Here is a 19,417-nt window from a genome sequence, read left to right on the forward strand (position 1 = left end):
GTAAGATCACTTGTTCAAAGAATAGAATATTTCATAATCTAATGGTTTTGAAAAATAAAATCAAAGATAGGAAGGATTCTTTGAAAATGACAAATTCCTAGAAATAAAATGGAAGTAACATCAGGTAAATCTGTCTTCAATTATTTGCCCGCTCTTCCTGCAATTGAAATGATTAAGCCAATTAAACTGGCACTAGAGTTCTCATTTGTAAATGACTTTAAAGGAGAATCATAATTAGTGAGAGCCCCGATGTATACGGACAGTTAGCCTCAGTTAGGACACATTCCCCCTTCTATTAAAAGTCACTTCTGATCTAAACTCATTACATGGCACATATTGTGAATTTATTGTATAATGTACTTTCTTTAGGTATTTATGTCAGATATACATAATACATTATAGATAACATAGATGACTATGTCATTGTATTCACTTATATGCAGTCGTCTTCTTCTCTTACTGTTATTACCTCTCCCACAAAATAGAGAACTGTAATGTTTTATGCATCAGCACCAAATCATTTACCTTAACTACACCTACCTGTATGAGCATACCATTAAGTACTCACTTTCTAAGCGGCTCATATTCTAACCTGCATAATAGCGTGGAATTTGTTAGAGACTATAAAAATATAATTTTGTTGTTTATTTTGTTAAGACTATATAAAAGGAGTAAACTCTTCTAAAACGCTTTCATAAACTTTTAAAACAACTTCTCACATAATATCAGGTCAATAGCACAATAAAAAATAATTCATCATTTTGTAGATCATTTTAGAAAGGATTCTTAAAGCATGCAGAAACTAGAAAGACATTCATTTATCTGTGTGACCATATTCTTTATACACAAAATCTATAAAAAGTGAAAAATGTGTGATTCTATAATTTACAGAAGAGACAGGGGGTGTAGGTCCACTTCATTGAAATGTGGTTGTATGAAATGGAAGGTTTTAGTAAAGAAGTACATAGAAAAAACAGAAGTTGTAGATAAAACAGATATTTTTTTTAAACTCACCTATAGTATGTTGTTGGTGCTGCTTCTCTTACACCGAAGGAGCTCTGTTCAGTTTCCAGATAGTATGGTACCTGCTGGCCATGGTGGTGGATAAATGGTGAGATTTGTGGGGCTGTTTGCAGGAAAACTACTGGACTTGGTGGCACATTGTTCAAGGAATGAAGACCAGCCAGGCTGCTTGATCCAAATGTTTCAGAACTGGATGCATAGCTTAAGCTGGCAGAACTGTAAACCGGTGCAGTAGCAGCAGTAAAGTCATAAGAAGTGCCCTCTGGGTAGTTAAAAATTCCTGTCCTATTGCTCTCCACATACATCTCACCGAGGGGTCTCTCAAGTGGTAACTTCAGTGGTGGTCTGCTTATTGTCTCCAATTCTGAAGCTTGAATCTGATGCAGCAAAGTTATTCCAGGGGTTTTGCTGTGGAGGGGCATGGTGAGAACTATTAGCTGCGAGAACGTGGCATGGCTGTTGACCGTCTATTTGCCAGGTTTCAGACAGCACATGGACAGGCACCTGAGAACAGAACACAACCTGATGTTAGTCTGATCAGCAATCATGCTGTAGCTCAGCACGGCACAGGTATTCAGCTAGCTCTGAAAGGAGGAGGCACAAATCAGAGCATAACACACCACACAAAAAAAATCTGTCCTCCCTCTTCCTAACTGTTCCTTTCTCTTTCTAACCTACAGTCATTCTTGTTGACGCTAATCCACACAATGTTGTTGGCAGAGTACCAAGCCGCTGTATTTAATTGACATTGGTATGTCACATTTATATGGCACAACTGGATTATTTTAGCTTAGATTTTTATTGTTGTGTTCTGTTTTAATATTAGCTTTCCATTTAGTTTAATACTTCACCCCTCCTCCACATCAATAGTGATACAATCATTATTTCTGCACTTGTAGAAAACTTTCTTTCGGAACATGACTTATCTTGTTTAATGTAGTGTGTGAAGGAAAACACTGAGCGTTACTTGTCTGACCCTGACTGTGATTTGGTTGCAGCAGAGATGAAACAGTGGAATATAGCATGCATGCTATCTTTTCATACACTGGCCTTGAAAATGTTTTCATCTGAATGCTTGGTTCCATCAGCACAGCGTCCATAAAATAATTCTTTAGGAGATTATTCAGAACTACACATGGCAGCTCTGCAGAGACTTTTTTTTAACAGACATAACTGTATCCTATATTTGTTTGTAGCAACTTGTTGCATACAACTTATAAATTACCATGAACTTGGCATGCCTTTGGGAGTAGAATTTTTAGATCAACGGCACAGAATGTTGTGAAGCTGACCAGAACAATGAAAGGCTAGCACTGACATAACCCTTATCTATTGCTCAGACATATCAATAACTGGTGCTCACAAAAACAACACTGACCGAAAATCATGTCCGATTTTAATATACGTAAACATGTATAATATTAGCCTTATAGTACTACTAGAATTGGCAGTCATAATTGTGTTCAAATAAAAGTACCATAGGTATATATATATATATATATATATATATATACACACACAGTTAGGTCCATATACACTCACCTAAAGAATTATTAGGAACACCATACTAATACGGTGTTGGACCCCTTTTGCCTTCAGAACTGCCTTAATTCTACGTTGCATTGATTCAACAAGGTGCTGATAGCATGCTTTAGAAATGTTGGCCCATATTGATAGGATAGCATCTTGCAGTTGATGGAGATTTGAGGGATGCACATCCAGGGCACGAAGCTTCCGTTCCACCACATCCCAAAGATGCTCTATTGGGTTGAGATCTGGTGACTGTGGGGGCCATTTTAGTACAGGGAACTCATTGTCATGTTCAAGAAACCAATTTGAAATGATTTGAGCTTTGTGACATGGTGCATTATCCTGCTGGAAGTAGCCATCAGAGGATGGATACATGTTCTCATTCTGTTTACGCCAAATTTGGACTCTACCATTTGAATGTCTCAACAGAAATCGAGACTCATCAGACCAGGCAACCTTTTTCCAGTCTTCAACAGTCCAATTTTGGTGAGCTCGTGCAAATTGTAGCCTCTTTTTCCTATTTGTAGTGGAGATGAGTGGTACCCGGTGGGGTCTTCTGCTGTTGTAGCCCATCCGCCTCAAGGTTGTGCGTGTTGTGGCTTCACAAATACTTTGCTGCATACCTCGGTTGTAACGAGTGGTTATTTCAGTCAACGTTGCTCTTCTATCAGCTTGAATCAGTCGGCCCATTCTCCTCTGACCTCTTGCATCCACAAGGCATTTTTGCCCACAGGACTGCCGCATACTGGATGTTTTTCCCTTTTCACACCATTCTTTGTAAACCCTAGAAATGGTTGTGCGTGAAAATCCCAGTAACTGAGCAGATTGTGAAATACTCAGACCGGCCCGTCTGGCACCAACAACCATGCCACGCTCAGAATTGCTTTAATCACCTTTCTTTCCCATTCTGACATTCAGTTTGGAGTTCAGGAGATTGTCTTGACCAGGACCACACCCCTAAATGCATTGAAGCAACTGCCATGTGATTGGTTGACTAGATAATTGCATTAATGAGAAATAGAACAGGTGTTCCTAATAATTCTTTAGGTGAGTGAATATTTAGACACTGACACAAATTTGTTTTTTTTTACCTGTTTACTAAAACATAGTATCATAGTATATAACATAAGGCCGAAAAAAGACATTTGTCCATCCAGGCCTGTTATCCTGCAAGTTGATCCAGATGAAGGAAAAAAAAAAACTGTGAGGTACAAGCCAATTTTTCCCACTTAAGGGGGGGGGAAATTCCTTCCCGACTCCAATAAAGCAATCAGAATAAATCCCTGGATCAACAACCCCTCTCTAGTAGATATAGCCTGTAATATTATTACACTCCAGAAATTCATCCAAGCCCTTCTTGAGTTCTTTTATTATACTCACCATCACCACCTCCTCAGGCAGAGAGTTCCATAGTCTCACTGCTCTTACCGTAAAGAATTCTTTTCTATGTTTGTGTACAAACCTTCTTTCCTCCAGACGCAGAGGCTGTCCCCTCGTCACAGTACTGCCCCCTGATATATTTATACATAGAAATTAGATCTCCCCTCAGTCGTCTTTTTTCTAAAGTGAATAACCCTAATGTTGATAATCTCTTAGGGTACTGTAGTTGCCCTATTCCAGTTATTACTTTAGTTGCCCTCCTGTGAACCCTCTCCAGCTATGCTATGTCTGCCTTGTTCACAGTAGCCCAGAACTGTACACAGTACTCCATGTGTTGTCTGAATAGTGATTTGTAAAGTGGTAGGACTATATTCTCATAGTAATATAATGGACATGGACATAAAGTCCAGACTTTTAGCTTTCATTTAAGGGTATCCACATTAAAATTGGATGAATGGTTTAGGAGTTTCAGCTCCTTTACATGTGGCACCCTGTTTTTAAAAGGGACCAAAAGTAATTGGACAATTGACTCAAAGGCTGTTTCATGGCCAGATGTGGGCAATTCCTTCATTATTTCATTCTCAATTAAGCACATTAAAGGCCTAGAGTTGATTTGATGTGTGGTGCTTGCATTTTGAATATTTTGCTGAGAAGTAAACATGCGGTCAAAGGAGCTCTCCATGCAGGTGAAACAAGCCATTCTTTATCTGCGTAAACAGAAAAAAAAATCCGAGAAATTGCTACACTATTAGCAGTGGCAAAATCTACAGTTTGGTACATCCTGAGAAAGAAAGCAAGCACTGGTGACCTCAAAAATGCAAAAAGACCTGGACGCCCACGGAAGACAACAGTGGTGGATTACCATGGTGAAGAGAAACCCCTTCACAACAGCCAACCAAGAGAACAACACTCTCCAGGATATAGGCATATCAATATCCAAATCTACCATAAAGAGAAGACTTCATGTAAGTAAATACACAGGGTTCACTGCACGGTGCAAACCACTCATAAGCCTCAAGAATAAGAAGGCTAGATTGGGCTTTGCTAAAAAAAAAAATCTTAAAAAAACAGCACACCTGGTTCATAGTAAAATGTCAGAAATGTATGGAAACACCACCAAAATGGTTCTTTAACAGTATGGGTAGAATGTCTGGATGCATCTTGGACTTGCAGGTCGCTGCTGGGAACGATGTTGTCGGAATAGTACGCCACTTTTACAGACTGACAATAATACGCACAAAACCGAATAAAAAAATCGATATTCGATTATTTTCGAATAAAAAATCGATTCCTGTATATTTACTTGTATATAAAGTGCAAGTGCTGGCAATAATTTCAAGGAAGAGGCACTCCGATACAACCTGTATATCACATAAAGGAGAGTCTCATTCACATTGTGGTACAATTGTTCATGTAGTGGGACTCCTACACTCATAAAGCCTATGCACTAAGTGAAAGGGCTGCCAAAAATTACAAGGAACCGGCACTCCAATACACCCTTTATTACACAAAAAGGAGGGCATCATACACACCCTTGAAAAATTATGTTTGACGGCCTGCTGGTGACCCTCAAAAAACATTTGGATCAAGGGCCTGCTGATCTGACCATCTAAAACAATATGGGTGAGGGCCTGTAGCCGCTTTGGTGACTCTAGTTAACCTGGGGCCGATCGCATGTCCCTGTGATGGGGGACGATCTATTTGGATGTCTGGCCTATTAACTTTCGATGTTATTTTCAGCCCAAACAATTGTAACTACGGGTAACAGGGAATCATTGTTTGATTCAGAAGAGGGAGCCTGAAAACAGCTACGGCTACCACATCCAAGCAAGGCAGCTTGCGCGCAAATTATTTGGTATAATTAGGTGAGGGCCTGCAGGTGAGCTGACCATGTAAAAGATTTTAGGTGCGGGCCTGCTGGGGAGCTGACCCTGTAAAAAATTATATGCGAGCGCCTGCTGGTGAGCTGACCCTCTAAAAAATTATATGCGAGGGCCTTCAGGTGAACTGACCCTGTAAAAAATTATATGCGAGCGCCTGCTGGTGAGCTGACCCTCTAAAAAATTATATGCGAGGGCCTTCAGGTGAACTGACCCTTTAAAATATTTGAGGTGCGGGCCTGTAGGTGAGCTGACCCTGTAAAAGATTTGAGTTGCGGGCCTGCTGGTAATCTGACCCTGTAAAAGATTTGAGTTGCGGGCCTGCTGGTAAGCTGACCCTGCAAAAGATTTGAGGTGCGGGCCTGCTGGTGAGTTGACCCAGTAAAAAATTTTATGTGCGGGCCTGCTGGTGAGCTGACCCTGTAAAAATTTTTATGCAAAGGTCTTCAGGTGAGCTGACCCTGTAAAAGATTTGAGGTGCGGGCCTGCTGGTGAGCTGACCTAGTTAAAGATTGTAGATGAAGGCCTGCTGGTGAGCTGACCCTCTAAAATATTATATCCAAGGGCCTGCAGCTGAGCTGGCTCTCTAAAAAATTATATGCGAGGGCCTGCAGCTGAGCTGACCCTTAAAAAATTATATACAAGGGCCTGCAGGTGAGCAGACCCTGTAAAACATTATATTTAAAGGGCATATATGGACACGCTATATAGACGACATCTTTCTGGTCTGGAGTGGTGGGTCAGGTGATCTCAGTAAGTTCATTGTTGACCTGAATAACAACGAGATAGGCCTACGGTTCACGTATTAATTGGATCCTAAGATGATTACCTTCTTGGATGTGCGTGTGACCAAGGAGGATGACAGACTGGTGACAGACATCTATAGGAAGGCCACTGCCACTAATTCACTACTGCACTGGAAAAGTCATCACCCGACACCCCTCAAGCGGGGTATACCAAGAGGTCAATACCTTAGAGTGCGGAGGAACTGTTCGGGTGGTGAGTCTTTCTTCAGTGAGTCCAGGAAACTACAAGAAAGGTTCAGATGTAGAGGTTATCCGCAGACGATTCTGAAGGGAGCCTTTAAGAATGCCCAACAACAGAATCGGGCTAACCTCCTAGTTCCGAGGCAAAAGGTTGAAGGCAAACATCAACCCCTGCGGATAATATCTACCTTTGATGTTGCCAATCATCAAGTGATGACAGTATTGAAAAGATATTGGCCTATATTACGCATGGACCCTGACCTGTTTGATGTTCTAACCGACCACCCAAGTGTGACTTACCGACGTGGAAAGAGTATCAAGGATCGCTTGGTCCATAGCCACTTTACACCTCCTGTAAAGGCGGGTACTTGGCTGGACCGTAAACCCATTGGAGTGTTTAAATGTGGTTCTTGTAAGGCATGTGACTTTATCTCAACTTCTAAGGTCATCACCTGTTCTGTTACGAAACAGGTGTTTAAGATCAGGGATTTTGCTAACTGCAGAAGTAAAGGTGCAATCTATATCTGTCAGTGCTCCTGTCCGATGGACTATATAGGGAAAACAGTGAGAGAGGTCAGGAGAAGGATATGTGAACATGTTAATGACGTAGTCAAAAAGAATGTCACACCTGTTGCATTACATGTCAATGAGCTCCATGGGGGAGATCCGAGTTGTTTGAGGTTTTCCATTTTGGAGCTTGTCTCACCATCTCCCCGGGGGGGTGACTGGGATAGAAAGATCCTGCAAAAGGAATGTGAATGGATACATCGGTTCAACAGCGGATCGGCCAGCACGTAACATAGGGGAAGAGGAGGCAGTGGTGTGACCCGCAGACACAGATTGTGGACCCAGGTGTTTGTCCCACATAATACGGTGCTTGGATGCCATGTGGCGGATCATGGTGGTGGTGAGGTTGCTAGTGTTCACGCCCCAGCTCATTTTCGTATGGCGTAGGTTGCAAACTACTATTCTTTTGTCGTTCGCAATTTCTTTAAAAAAGCACCAGACTGCGGAACATCTACCCCTTGGCAAGGGAGATTTCCGCAAGGGGGTGCTCCGTGAAACAGTTTCAGGCCTGTTTGGTGTGGCCCGCCTTCTCCCTTTTGCCACCCCTCTGCCTCTTCCAGCCTGTTGCAGTGCTGTAGATCCCTCCCCCTCTGTACTGCTGTCCTCGCTCGGCTTGCCACCTTCCCAGGTTGGGTCAGTGACTTCATCATCCACCACCTCCTCCTCCACTTCCTCACTCTGATCATCCTCCTGATTTGTTGACCTAACCACAACCTCAGTGATTGCCAACTGTGTCTCATCCTCTCATCAACAACGGTTGACTCATTGGCAACTGTGTCTCATCATCATCCACCTCATTAAACTCTAATTTCCGTTAACCACCATCATGTTCTTGTGACCGTGGATACTCAAGAGGTTGGGAATCAGGGCACAAGATCTCATGTCCCTCTTCAAGCGTGCTTGGCGAGAGGGACAAATCAAGTAATGGCACTGAAAAGAGCTTCTCGGAATATCCGAGTGTGGGATCACTTGTTTGGCCACACTGTAAATGGTGGGAGGAAGGAGGATCAGGGTGACGATTGTGTGGACCAGACTACTGGTTACCGAGACTGGACTTGGTGGAAGACAGGGTGGTGCTTAACCGACTGTAAGCATTATCTGCTGCAATCCAACCGACCACCTGCTCGCACTGGGCTGACTTCAAGAGTGGTGTTCTGTGCTGCCCTGCAAACTGGGACATGAAGCTAGGTATCTTGGATTATTGTTTTTCTTGTGCTCTAGCACCAGGCACAGTTTCTCCGCGCCCAGGGCCACGGCCTCTGTGTGCACCATCAACATCACGGCCACTTCCACGTCCGCTACTGCTCGCCTTCTTCATTTTAAATGTGATATATTCTTGAAAGTATGTCACACGTACAGTAGCGTAGGATTTGGAAGTGCAAAAAAATTTACAACAGTATTTGTGATGAGGAAACATTATACAGGAGAGGTACCACAGGTAATGTCACAGTTCACAGTGTCTACAGAAAAACTGCACTGGATGTCACTGATATTTTAGGGATGCGCACACTTTAGACAGGAGATGTGGCGCGGATAATTTAACTGTCCGCAGCGGACACCGTCTACGAAAAAAGGGTACTGGATGTCATTGATGTTTTAGGGATGTGCACACTTTAAACAGGAGATGTGTCGTGGATAATTTAACTATCCACAGCGGCCTATTACACGGTATTTAACGCAGGATGCGCTAAAAATATATATTGCTGCTGTCACACACAATAGTCCTTAAAAGGACTTTTGGGTCTCTAAAAAGTTTTTTGTATAAAAATCTTCCTATTACACTGCCTGTCGCTTCCTATGCACAGCTCTCCCTAACACTGAGCAATTTAGCGCAGGTTGCGCTACAAAAATATATTGCTGCTGTCACACACAATAGCCCTTACAAGGACTTTTGGGTCTCTGAAACGTTTTTGTACACTTATAATATTAGATTACACTGCCTACACTCTCTGTCCCTTCCTATTCTCAGCTCTCACTGACTTAGAATGAGCCGAACACACGTCATCGGGTGCTATATAGCACCCGATGACGTGTTACGGCCAGCCAATCACTGTAATGCCAGTAGCCAGTAGCAGTTACCTGCACGTTTATTGGCTGCTTAACAGCCGCGAAACGTGCGGGGAGGAGACTCGAGCATTGCGCTCGAGCACATGTGGCACTCGGCCAAGTACCGCCATGTGTCGACCAAGTATATATATATATATATCTATATATACACTGCTCAAAAAAATAAAGGGAACACTTAAACAACACAATGTAACTCCAAGTCAATCACAATTCTGTGAAATCAAACTGTCCACTTAGGAAGCAACACTGAGTGACAATCAATTTCACATACTGTTGTGCAAATGGGATAGACAACAGGTGGAAATTATAGGCAATTAGCAAGACACCCCCAATAAAGGAGTGGTTCTGCAGGTGGTGATCACAGACCACTTCTCAGTTCCTATGCTTCCTGGCTGATGTTTTGGTCACTTTTGAATGCAGGCGGTGCTTTCACTCTAGTGGTAGCATGAGCCGGAGTCTACAACCCACACAAGTGGCTCAGTTAGTGCAGCTTATCCAGGATGGCACATCAATGCAAGCTGTGGCAAGAAGGTTTGCTGTGTCTGTCAGCGTAGTGTCCAGAGCATGGAGGCGCTACCAGGAGACAGGCCAGTACATCGGAAGACGTGGAGGAGGCCGTAGGAGGGCAACAACCCAGCAGCAGGACCGCTACCTCCGCCTTTGTGCAAGGAGGAACAGGAGGAGCACTGCCAGAGCCCTGCAAAATGACCTCTAGCAGGCCACAAATGTGCATGTGTCTGCTCAAACGGTCAGAAACTGACTCCATGAGGGTGATATGAGGGCCCGACGTCCACAGGTGGGGGTTGTGCTTACAGCCCAACACCGTGCAGGACGTTTGGCATTTGCCAGAGAACACCAATATTGGCAAATTCGCCACTGGCGCCCTGTGCTCTTCACAGATGAAAGCAGGTTCACACTGAGCACATGTGACAGACGTGACAGAGCCTTGAGACGCCGTGGAGAACATTCTGCTGCCTGCAACATCCTCCAGCATGACCGGTTTGGCATTGGGTCAGTAATGGTGTGGGGTGGAATTTCTTTGGAGGGCCGCACAGCCCTCCATGTGCTCGCCAGATGTAGCCTGACTGCCATTAGGTACCGAGATGAGATCCTCAGACCCCTTGTGAGACCATATGCTGGTGCTGTTGGCCCTGGGTTCCTCCTAATGCAAGACAATGCTGGACCTCATGTGGCTGGAGTGTGTCAGCAGTTCCTGCAAGACGAAGGCATTGATGCTATGGACTGGCCCGCCCGTTCCCCAGACCTGAATCCAGTTGAGCACATCTGGGACATCATGTCTCGCTCTATCCACCAACGTCACATTGCACCACAGACTGTCCAGGAGTTGGCAGATGCTTTAGTCCAGGTCTGGGAGGAAATCCCTCAGGAGATCGTCCGCCACCTCATCAGGAGCATGCACAGGCGTTGTAGGGAGGTCATACAGGCACGTGGAGGCCACACACAGTACTGAGCCTCATTTTGACTTGTTTTAAGGACATTACATCAAAGTTGGATCAGCCTGTAGTGTGTTTTTCCACTTTAATTTTGAGGGTGACTCCGAATCCAGACCTCCATGGGTTGAAAATTTGATTTCCATTTTTTTATTTTTGTGTGATTTTGTTGTCAGCACATTCAACTATGTAAAGAACAAAGTATTTCAGAACAATATTTAATTAATTCAGATCTAGGATGTGTTATTTTTGTGTTCCCTTTATTTTTTTGAGCAGTGTATATATATATATATATATATATATATATATAGTTGCAAGAAAAAGTATGTGAACCCTTTGGAATGATATGGATTTCTGCACAAATTTTTTCATAAAATGTGATCTGATCTCCATCTAAGTCACAACAATAGACAATCGTAGTTTGCTTAAACTAATGACACACAAAGAATTAAATGTTACCATGTTTTTATTGAACACACCATGTAAACATTCACAGTGCAGGTGGAAAAAGTATGTGAACCCTTGGATTTAATAACTGGTTGAACCTCTTTTGACAGCAATAACTTCAACCAAACGTTTCCTGTAGTTGCAGATCAGACGTGCACAACGGTCAGGAGTAATTCTTGACCATTCCTCTTTACAGAACTGTTTCAGTTCAGCAATATTCTTGGGATGTCTGGTGTGAATCGCTTTCTTGAGGTCATGCCACAGCATCTCAATCGGGTTGAGGTCAGATCTCTGACTGGGCCACTCCAGAAGGTGTATTTTCCTCTGTTTAAGCCATTCTGTTGTTGATTTAGTTCTATGCTTTGGGTCATTGTCCTGTTGCAACACCATCTTCTGTTGAGCTTCAGCTAGTAAACAGATGGCCTTAAGTTCTCCTGCAAAATGTCTTAATAAACTTGGGAATTCATTTTTCCTTCGATGATAGCAATCTGTCCAGGCCCTGACGCAGAAAAGCAGCCCCAAACCATGATGCCCCCACCACCATACTTCACAGTTTGGATGAGATTTTGATGTTGGTGTGCTGTGCCTCTTTTTCTCCACACATAGTGTTGTGTGTTTCTTCCAAACAACTCAACTTTGGTTTCATCTGTCCACAGAATATTTTGCCAGTACTGCTGTGGAACATCCAGGTGCTCTTGTGCAAACTGTAAACGTGCAGCAATGTTTTTTTTGGACAGCGGTGGCTTCCTCTGTGGTATCCTCCCTTGAAATCCATTCTTGTTTAGTGTTTTACATATCGTAGATTCACTAACAGGGATATTAGCATATGCCAGAGACTTTTGTAAGTCTTTAGCTGACACTCTAGTATTCTTCTTTACCTCATTGAGTAGTCTGCGCTGTGCTCTTGCAGTTATCTTTACAGGACGGCCACTCCTAGGGAGAGTAGCAGCAATGCTGAACTTTCTCCATTTATAGACAATTTTTCTTACCGTGGACTGATGAACAGCAAGGCTTTTGGAGATACTTTTATAACCCTTTCCAGCTTTATGCAAGTCAACAATTCTTAATCGTAGGTCTTCTGAGAGCTCTTTTGTGCGAGGCATCATTCACATCAGGCAATGCTTCTTGTGAAAAGCAAACCCAGAACTGGTGTGTGTTTTTTATAGGGCAGTGCAGCTTTAAACAACACCTCCAATCTCATCTCATTGATTGGACTCCAGTTGGCTGACACCTCACTCCAATTAGCTCTTGGAGTTGTCATTGGTCTAGGGGTTCACATACTTTTTCTACCTGCACTGTGAATGTTTACATGGTGTGTTCAATAAAAACATGACCACAAAAAACAAAATGGCTGCACATCGTTATATATACAAACAATAGAGCCATGAAATGGGGGTCATTCCAGATAAAAGTGGTACAATACCGACTATAAATGAGTATAAATGAATAATGGAAGCTCTTAGCGCACATACGTGTCGGGCCCACCTACCAGGCGTCAAGGTGGCTTCCGCAGATGGGTCCCTATCACTAAAGATACTGCCTAACTTTGGACTTAATTAAGCCTACAATATTCAGGGCAGTGTAGGAACCAGCTACTAACGTACTCTGCTCAGAAGTCACAGGTAGATGGGCGTGTCCAGTCTAAAAGGGGTGCCACCCCAATATATTGCAAGAAAATTTAGACTAAAACCTTCAGAATCACAGGTGCATATGCATGAAGCAAACATATAATGGAAGCTCTTAGCGCACATACGTGTCGGGCCCATTTATCCTCATTTATAGTCGGTATTGTACCACTTTTATCTAGAATGACCCCCATTTCTTGGCTCTATTGTTTGTATATATATCATTGTGCAGCCATTTTGTTTTTTGTGGTTATGTTTGCTTCATGGATATGCACCTGTGATTCTGAAGGTTTTAGTCTAAATTTTATTTTAATAAAAACATGGTAACATTTAATTCTTTGTGTGTTATTTGTTTAAGCAGACTGTGATTGTCTATTGTTGTGACTTAGATGAAGATCAGATCACATTTTATGACCAATTTGTGCAGAAATCCATATCATTTCAAATGGTTCAAATACTTTTTCTTGCAACTGTATACTTAGTAAAATGTGTAGTACCTATTTAGAAAGTCATTAAAATATGTAATATCTAGAAAAACATACCACCTTGATGGTAGCCTCCATGGGTGGAATAGGGGTATACAGATACATTTGGCACATACATCAGGAGCTGCCCTGATACATCCCTCTTGTTCATGGCATAATGTGTATGCAGCCTTCCTATTTCAGGGCCAGATTATAGAAAGGTTAAAAGGGAAAAATGACCATGGGCCCCAGTAACTTCACCTTCCACTTCTCTCAAGCACATTCTAAACACTCCCAGCATTAAGAAATAGAAGTTGTAACCCCATTCTCTTTGTTCTGTAATCAAATGTCTGCCCATAAATACTAAACAGAAGACAACAAATGACTTGAGCAGCCATGGACTACAGGCTGTTTAAGGACAGTGTAGTTATTGCCTCTTTCATCAACTACAAGCTTCCAGAATGAACAGATCTAAAGTTTGGTGAGAAGGCACCCAGGAGAATTTTAAAGAGGTTTTCTCAATTCTGATATTTTTTGCATATGCATAGGTCCAGCTCTCAGGGGAGCATGGGTGTTTTGACTCTCATGTGGGATGTCAAAATGCTTTGCTGGTTTAACAAAAGAGATGTGCACTTGAGAGGCCACCTCTCCTGTTACAGTCAGCCTCTGTCAGTTTTTGTCATGCCTAGGACACAGGCAGATGGAATCGTCAGCAAGCACCGCCACCAGCGTCCTATTACCTTGGGAACCAGGCCATGGCTATGAGACTCTGGCCAATCAGAAGAAATGCTGAGTTTTCTGTTTGTGGCACTGGCTTCATCCAATGTGTTTTTTTCCAGAGCCACACAGCTGCTGAGTACAGTTGATCTGTGAGGGTGCCAGTTATCGAACCCCCACCAATCTGATATTGAGGACCATTCCTGAGGATAGGTCTTCTATATCTAGATCCCAGAATTCCTCTACAATCATAACTTTCTAAAAATTTATTTTTTCCAGCGGAATATTTGTTTCTCAAACAAGAGCAGAATGGGATAAAGATACAAAATAATCATTACTCAACCTCAATAAACCCCAGCCGCTGCCATCCCAACACAGCTCGGGTCCCCACTTCTCTCCATTCCCTGATCCTGGGCTCATCATGCAAGAACTAACTTGGACTACCTGCTCAGCCAATCGCTGACCTTGGTGGTGACCTGTTTCAGCCAGTGATTGGCTGAGTAGACATTCTAAGCCATTTCCTGTGTTCAAGCCTGGAGCCAGGAAGTGGGAAATAGACGTCAGAGCAATGTTGGAACAGTAGCATCAGGGGATTGGTGAGTAATGATTATTCTTTAGTTTAACGAATTATACCATTTAAAAAAAAAATCCTCTGGAAAACCTCTTTATCATTCAATAAATATATCAATCATAGTAACTTTACACATAAGAAAAAAATAGGTTCATGCCCAACTTTCAGCTAAGCTGTGGCATAATTAGTATTATTTTAATCCATGGGTTATCATAGTGAATGAGCATTTAAGATACTAACCCCAATTTTGGTCAACATCAAAGGTCTCATGTTCCTGCGTGTCCAACATTATTTCCTTAAGGATATTCAGTATCCTTTTAGAATTTGAATAAAGAAGCCTCAGAAGGCCTGTGATATCCGCTACATAACTTGGTATGTACTGTATAAATTATTGGCTTCACTCCATGGTGCACTGATCATAATGCCAAAGTAACAAACTTTTTTTTATGGAACTTTTCCACTTTATGTTCTATGAAAAAGTTTTTCATTACCATATTTTAATACTCCAGTAGTATATGTTTATTGAAATAATGCTTATGCTCAGATAATCATTATGTGAAACGCATATAACAGTTCTAGGTACAGTAGTTAGTAGAATATTTTAGGATGAACAATACTATATCATTGTCCATGAAGACGCTGGATCACCATAGATCTATACATAAAGACTATCAGAAAGCGTAATTAATCTCTGTGAGACCAATTATATTAGCAATCAGCACCAAGTGAAAAACATACATTCTCCACACATACGGTAGATTATGAACTTAAAACTAGACTTTGCATAAAGCAGTTGCAGCAAAATACTATTATTGGTATACTGGAGTAGAAACTGGCTTAAAGGTGTTCTCTCATCTGAGACATGGGTGGCATACTGCTAGGATATGGCACCATGTAAGACATGTGAGGCACCCACTCCTATCTCCAGAACTGGACCCCCTTCAATCAGTTCTATGGGAGTTCAGGTAATCCCACAGAAGTGAATGGAGCAGTCGCCATGCTTGCTCGGTGAGCCCTTCATTCATTTCTATAGGACTTCCGAAAATAGCCAAGCATGCTCGCTCAGCTTTTTTTGGAACTTCCACAGAAATTAATGGAGGGCATGGTGCACTCTCCTTCACTTTCAAGAACCTGCTTTGGACATAGCATATCACCAGAATATGCCATCATATGCTACCAGTGTCTCAGATGAAACAATCCAAGGTCTAATGGAAGTTCACTGTAAGGTGCCCATACACCTTCAATAGTTGTCACTCGTTCAGCCATCATTTCCACCTGCCTCATTCACACACATGCTTGGATCGGGCAAGCATGTACTGTATGTGGTCTCAATGAGCAGAGAGGACTAAACTATTGCGAGATGCCTATGGGGGCATGTTATCGCCTAAGTGGACAAAATGACCAGGCGTTAGAATTCAAAGCACCCAATCCTTTTCTCCCCAGACATCATCTGTCAGGGGAGAGTCAAGAGTTACCCCTATACACATTAGACTTCAGTCAATCCTGCTAAAAATGGCGAGTCCGGATGACAATACACTAATGTTGGCTATTAGTGAGCTGACACTGTAAATTCTGATTTTCTCTGATAATGATCAGTTTTTACAACATCCAATTTTAAGAAAGGGGAATCAGAAAGTGCAAGGTTTGTTTTAGACCAGCAGATGTCTTGCAGATAACGTTTGTAATTCAAAGATTTTTCGACTCGTAAGTGACTAAAAATATGCTCCTTACATAGAGCGATGCATATTTGTACTTTCGCTCCTTAATTGTTCACTACAAATTACCATGCCTCTGTGTGATCTGTAAGTCAGTAGGACGGATCATAATTGTCGATAAACGAGCAATTCCTCACTCATTGTTTAATCGCTCATATTTACTGCATCTTGCAAGGCTGCATTAACGACATTCGGCATGATATTCACTCTGTCTAATGTAGGCTTAAGTGTTATCTATATTATGTTACACTATTATCTTGGCAGATATTCATGAAAGGCTAAATAGGACACATGGTGGCATACAGATGCAGCCAAGCTAAACTTGATGGTTAACACATTAAATAAAGAATGGTAAGAAAATATTAACTGACTTTTTAATGGATTTCAATGGCTTTTATCACAAGATAACCGAGATAACACTTTGACACGTTAATAAAATCAATTTTAGCTTGACTACATCTGTATCTCATGCCATTGCTGCATGAACAGTTTCCAGAAGTCATTTGTTTGAAAGATGTAGAGGAATAAACTACAAGTCAAAAAATGACAATGGATATCCCTCTTGCCAATACTTAGTGTATCAATGAATATTGTGGCTAAATAAAGGGGTCCAGCTAAATAGATAACCCGGTACAAGCTCCCGAGTGTACAAAACATCTAAGTAAAAAAAAAAATTGGAGCTCACAAAGTACCCACATAAAAAAGTTTTATATTTTATTGAAACATAGTATATAACAATATATGGCATTAAAAAGGGGGAAGTGACAGAACAGACACCATCCCGACAGTACACACACCGCAGAAATATATCAAATTGGGAATTGGGAAATAAATAGAAATCAAAATTACATATATATAAATTGATATGCCATAGAAGTAAAAGATAGCGGTAGGGTCAATAATTGCGAGAGTCATTAACAATACATAATACAGTCCTGATCAAAAGTTTAAGACCACTTGAAAAATGGCAAAAAATCATATTTTACATTGTTGGATCTTAACAAGGTTCCAAGTAGAGCTTCAACATGCAACAAGAAGAAATGAGAGTGAGACAAAACATTTTTTGAGCATTCAATTAATTGAAAATAACGATTAAACTAAAATAGGCTGTTTTTCAGATGATCCAAATTTTAGGACCACATGCCTTTAAAAGGCCAAATCTGTGCAAAGATGTGAATTCATTGTAATTTTCTGTCAGGTAGTCACACGTTGTGATGGCAAAGGCAAAAAAACTCTCCCTTTTTGAACGTGGTCGGGTTGTTGAACTGCATAAGCAGGGTCTCTCACAGCGCGCCATCGCTGCTGAGGTGGGACGCAGTAAGACAGTCATTTGGAACTTCTTAAATGATCCTGAGGGTTATGGAAGAAAAAAGTAAAGTGGAAGACCCAAACAAATTTCACCAGCACTGAGCCGGAGGATCAAATTGGCTGTCCGTCAAGACACTGGACGATCCTCGACCCAAATTAAGGCCCTTACTGGTGCTGACTGCAGCCCCATAACCATCAGACGGCATCTGAGACTGAAGGGCTTCAAAAACAAAAAACGTCTTCAAAGACCTCGTCTCCTTGAATGCCACAGAACTGCTCGTTTGGACTTTGCAAGAGAGCACCAAATATGGGACATTCAAAGGTGGAAGAAAGTTTTATTCTCTGATAAGATTTTTTTTTACCTTGATGGTCCTGATGGTTTCCAACGTTACTGGCATGACAAGCAGATTCCACCTGAGATGTTTTCTATGGAAGCTTCAGGAAGTGCAGGGGCGTCAAACGGCCGCTGGGTATGTCCAGATGTTGCAGAGAGCATTCCTCATGACTGAGGGCTCTCGTCTGTGTGGTAACGACTGGGTTTTTCCACAGGACAACGCTACAGTACACAATGCCCGCGGGACAAAGGACTTCTTCCAGGAGAATAACATCACTCTTTTGGCCCATCCTGCGTGTTCCCATGATCTAAATCCAATTGAGAACCTTTGGGGATGGATGGCAAGGGAAGTTTACAAAAATGGACAACAGTTCCAGATAGTAGATGGCCTTCGTGCGGCCGTTTTCACCACTTGGAGAAATGTTCCCACCCACCTCACGGAAACGCTTGCCGAAACGAATAACGGCGGAGCTACTCATTACTGAGTTCATGTTTGGAAGTTGGATTTCTGTTTTGGAGGGGGTTTAGGTTTTTTTGGAGGTGTGGTCCTAAACTTTTGATCAGCTGAAAAACAGCCTGTTTCAGTTTATTCGTTGTTTTCATTAAATTGAATGCTCAAAATTATTTTTTGTCTCACTCCCATTTCTTTTTGTTGCATGTTGAAGCTCTACTTGTAACCTTGTTAAGATCTAGCCATGCTAAATATGATTTTTTGCAATTTTTCAAGTGGTCTTAAACTTTTGATCAGGACTGTATAAGAATATTGGCAAACTAATAGTATATACGGAGCAATCCTGCAAAAATCTTAGCCAAAACTCCAGGGAGACAATAGCAAAAACAGGAGTCACCCAAGCAAAGTGTGTACAAACCGGGATGGCGCTACCCCGATGCGCGTTTCGGCGTGCCTTTGTCCGGGGTTAACGCCATCACTGTAGGATCGGGTATTAACCCTCTATCCACCAATAGGATGCTTGAGTCTAAAGCGGTAATTTCAAATCACCTGGGTATCTGTAACGGTCACATACACACACACACACACAGGGGGGAGGATAGTGACCACTGCGCTCCACCCTCACCCCTGGCCCTGCCTACTTGCCTCACGAGTCCTGATGACAGGGGACAACTGGACGGCAGTCCCTAACTTAGTATACGTGCGGCAAGGACAGACAAGACAAATAACGGATAGTGAACGGACCGGGTCAAAACCAAGAGGACAACGCAGTACAGAGGGATAAGCAAAGAAAGGTTAGGAGAAGCCAGGGTCATAAATACCGGGATAGTTGAGAAGTACCAAAAGAAGTCCGCAAAGAATAGTCAGGTGGAAGCCGAGGTCAATATACCAGGAAGGATGC

At 42.2% G+C, this 19,417-nt stretch overlaps 1 protein-coding gene across 3 annotated transcripts in view; it reads right to left on the bottom strand.

Moving 5' to 3' along the window:
* ESR1 (estrogen receptor 1) overlaps positions 1-19,417 on the bottom strand; it is a 524,188-nt gene that overhangs the window by 310,226 nt on the left and 194,545 nt on the right. For 2 of the 3 annotated variants that reach the window (XM_040429500.1, XM_040429501.1), the window contains exon 2: positions 1,015-1,527. In XM_040429500.1, the coding sequence (XP_040285434.1) occupies positions 1,015-1,445 (431 nt within the window). In that variant the 5' untranslated portion in view covers positions 1,446-1,527. Of the gene's footprint in view, positions 1-1,014; positions 1,650-19,417 lie in introns of those variants that run through there. The other variant, XM_040429499.1, reaches the window with a different exon arrangement.

This window comes from Bufo bufo, chromosome 4, assembly GCF_905171765.1.
Source record: "Bufo bufo chromosome 4, aBufBuf1.1, whole genome shotgun sequence".
Taxonomy (NCBI): domain Eukaryota; kingdom Metazoa; phylum Chordata; class Amphibia; order Anura; family Bufonidae; genus Bufo; species Bufo bufo.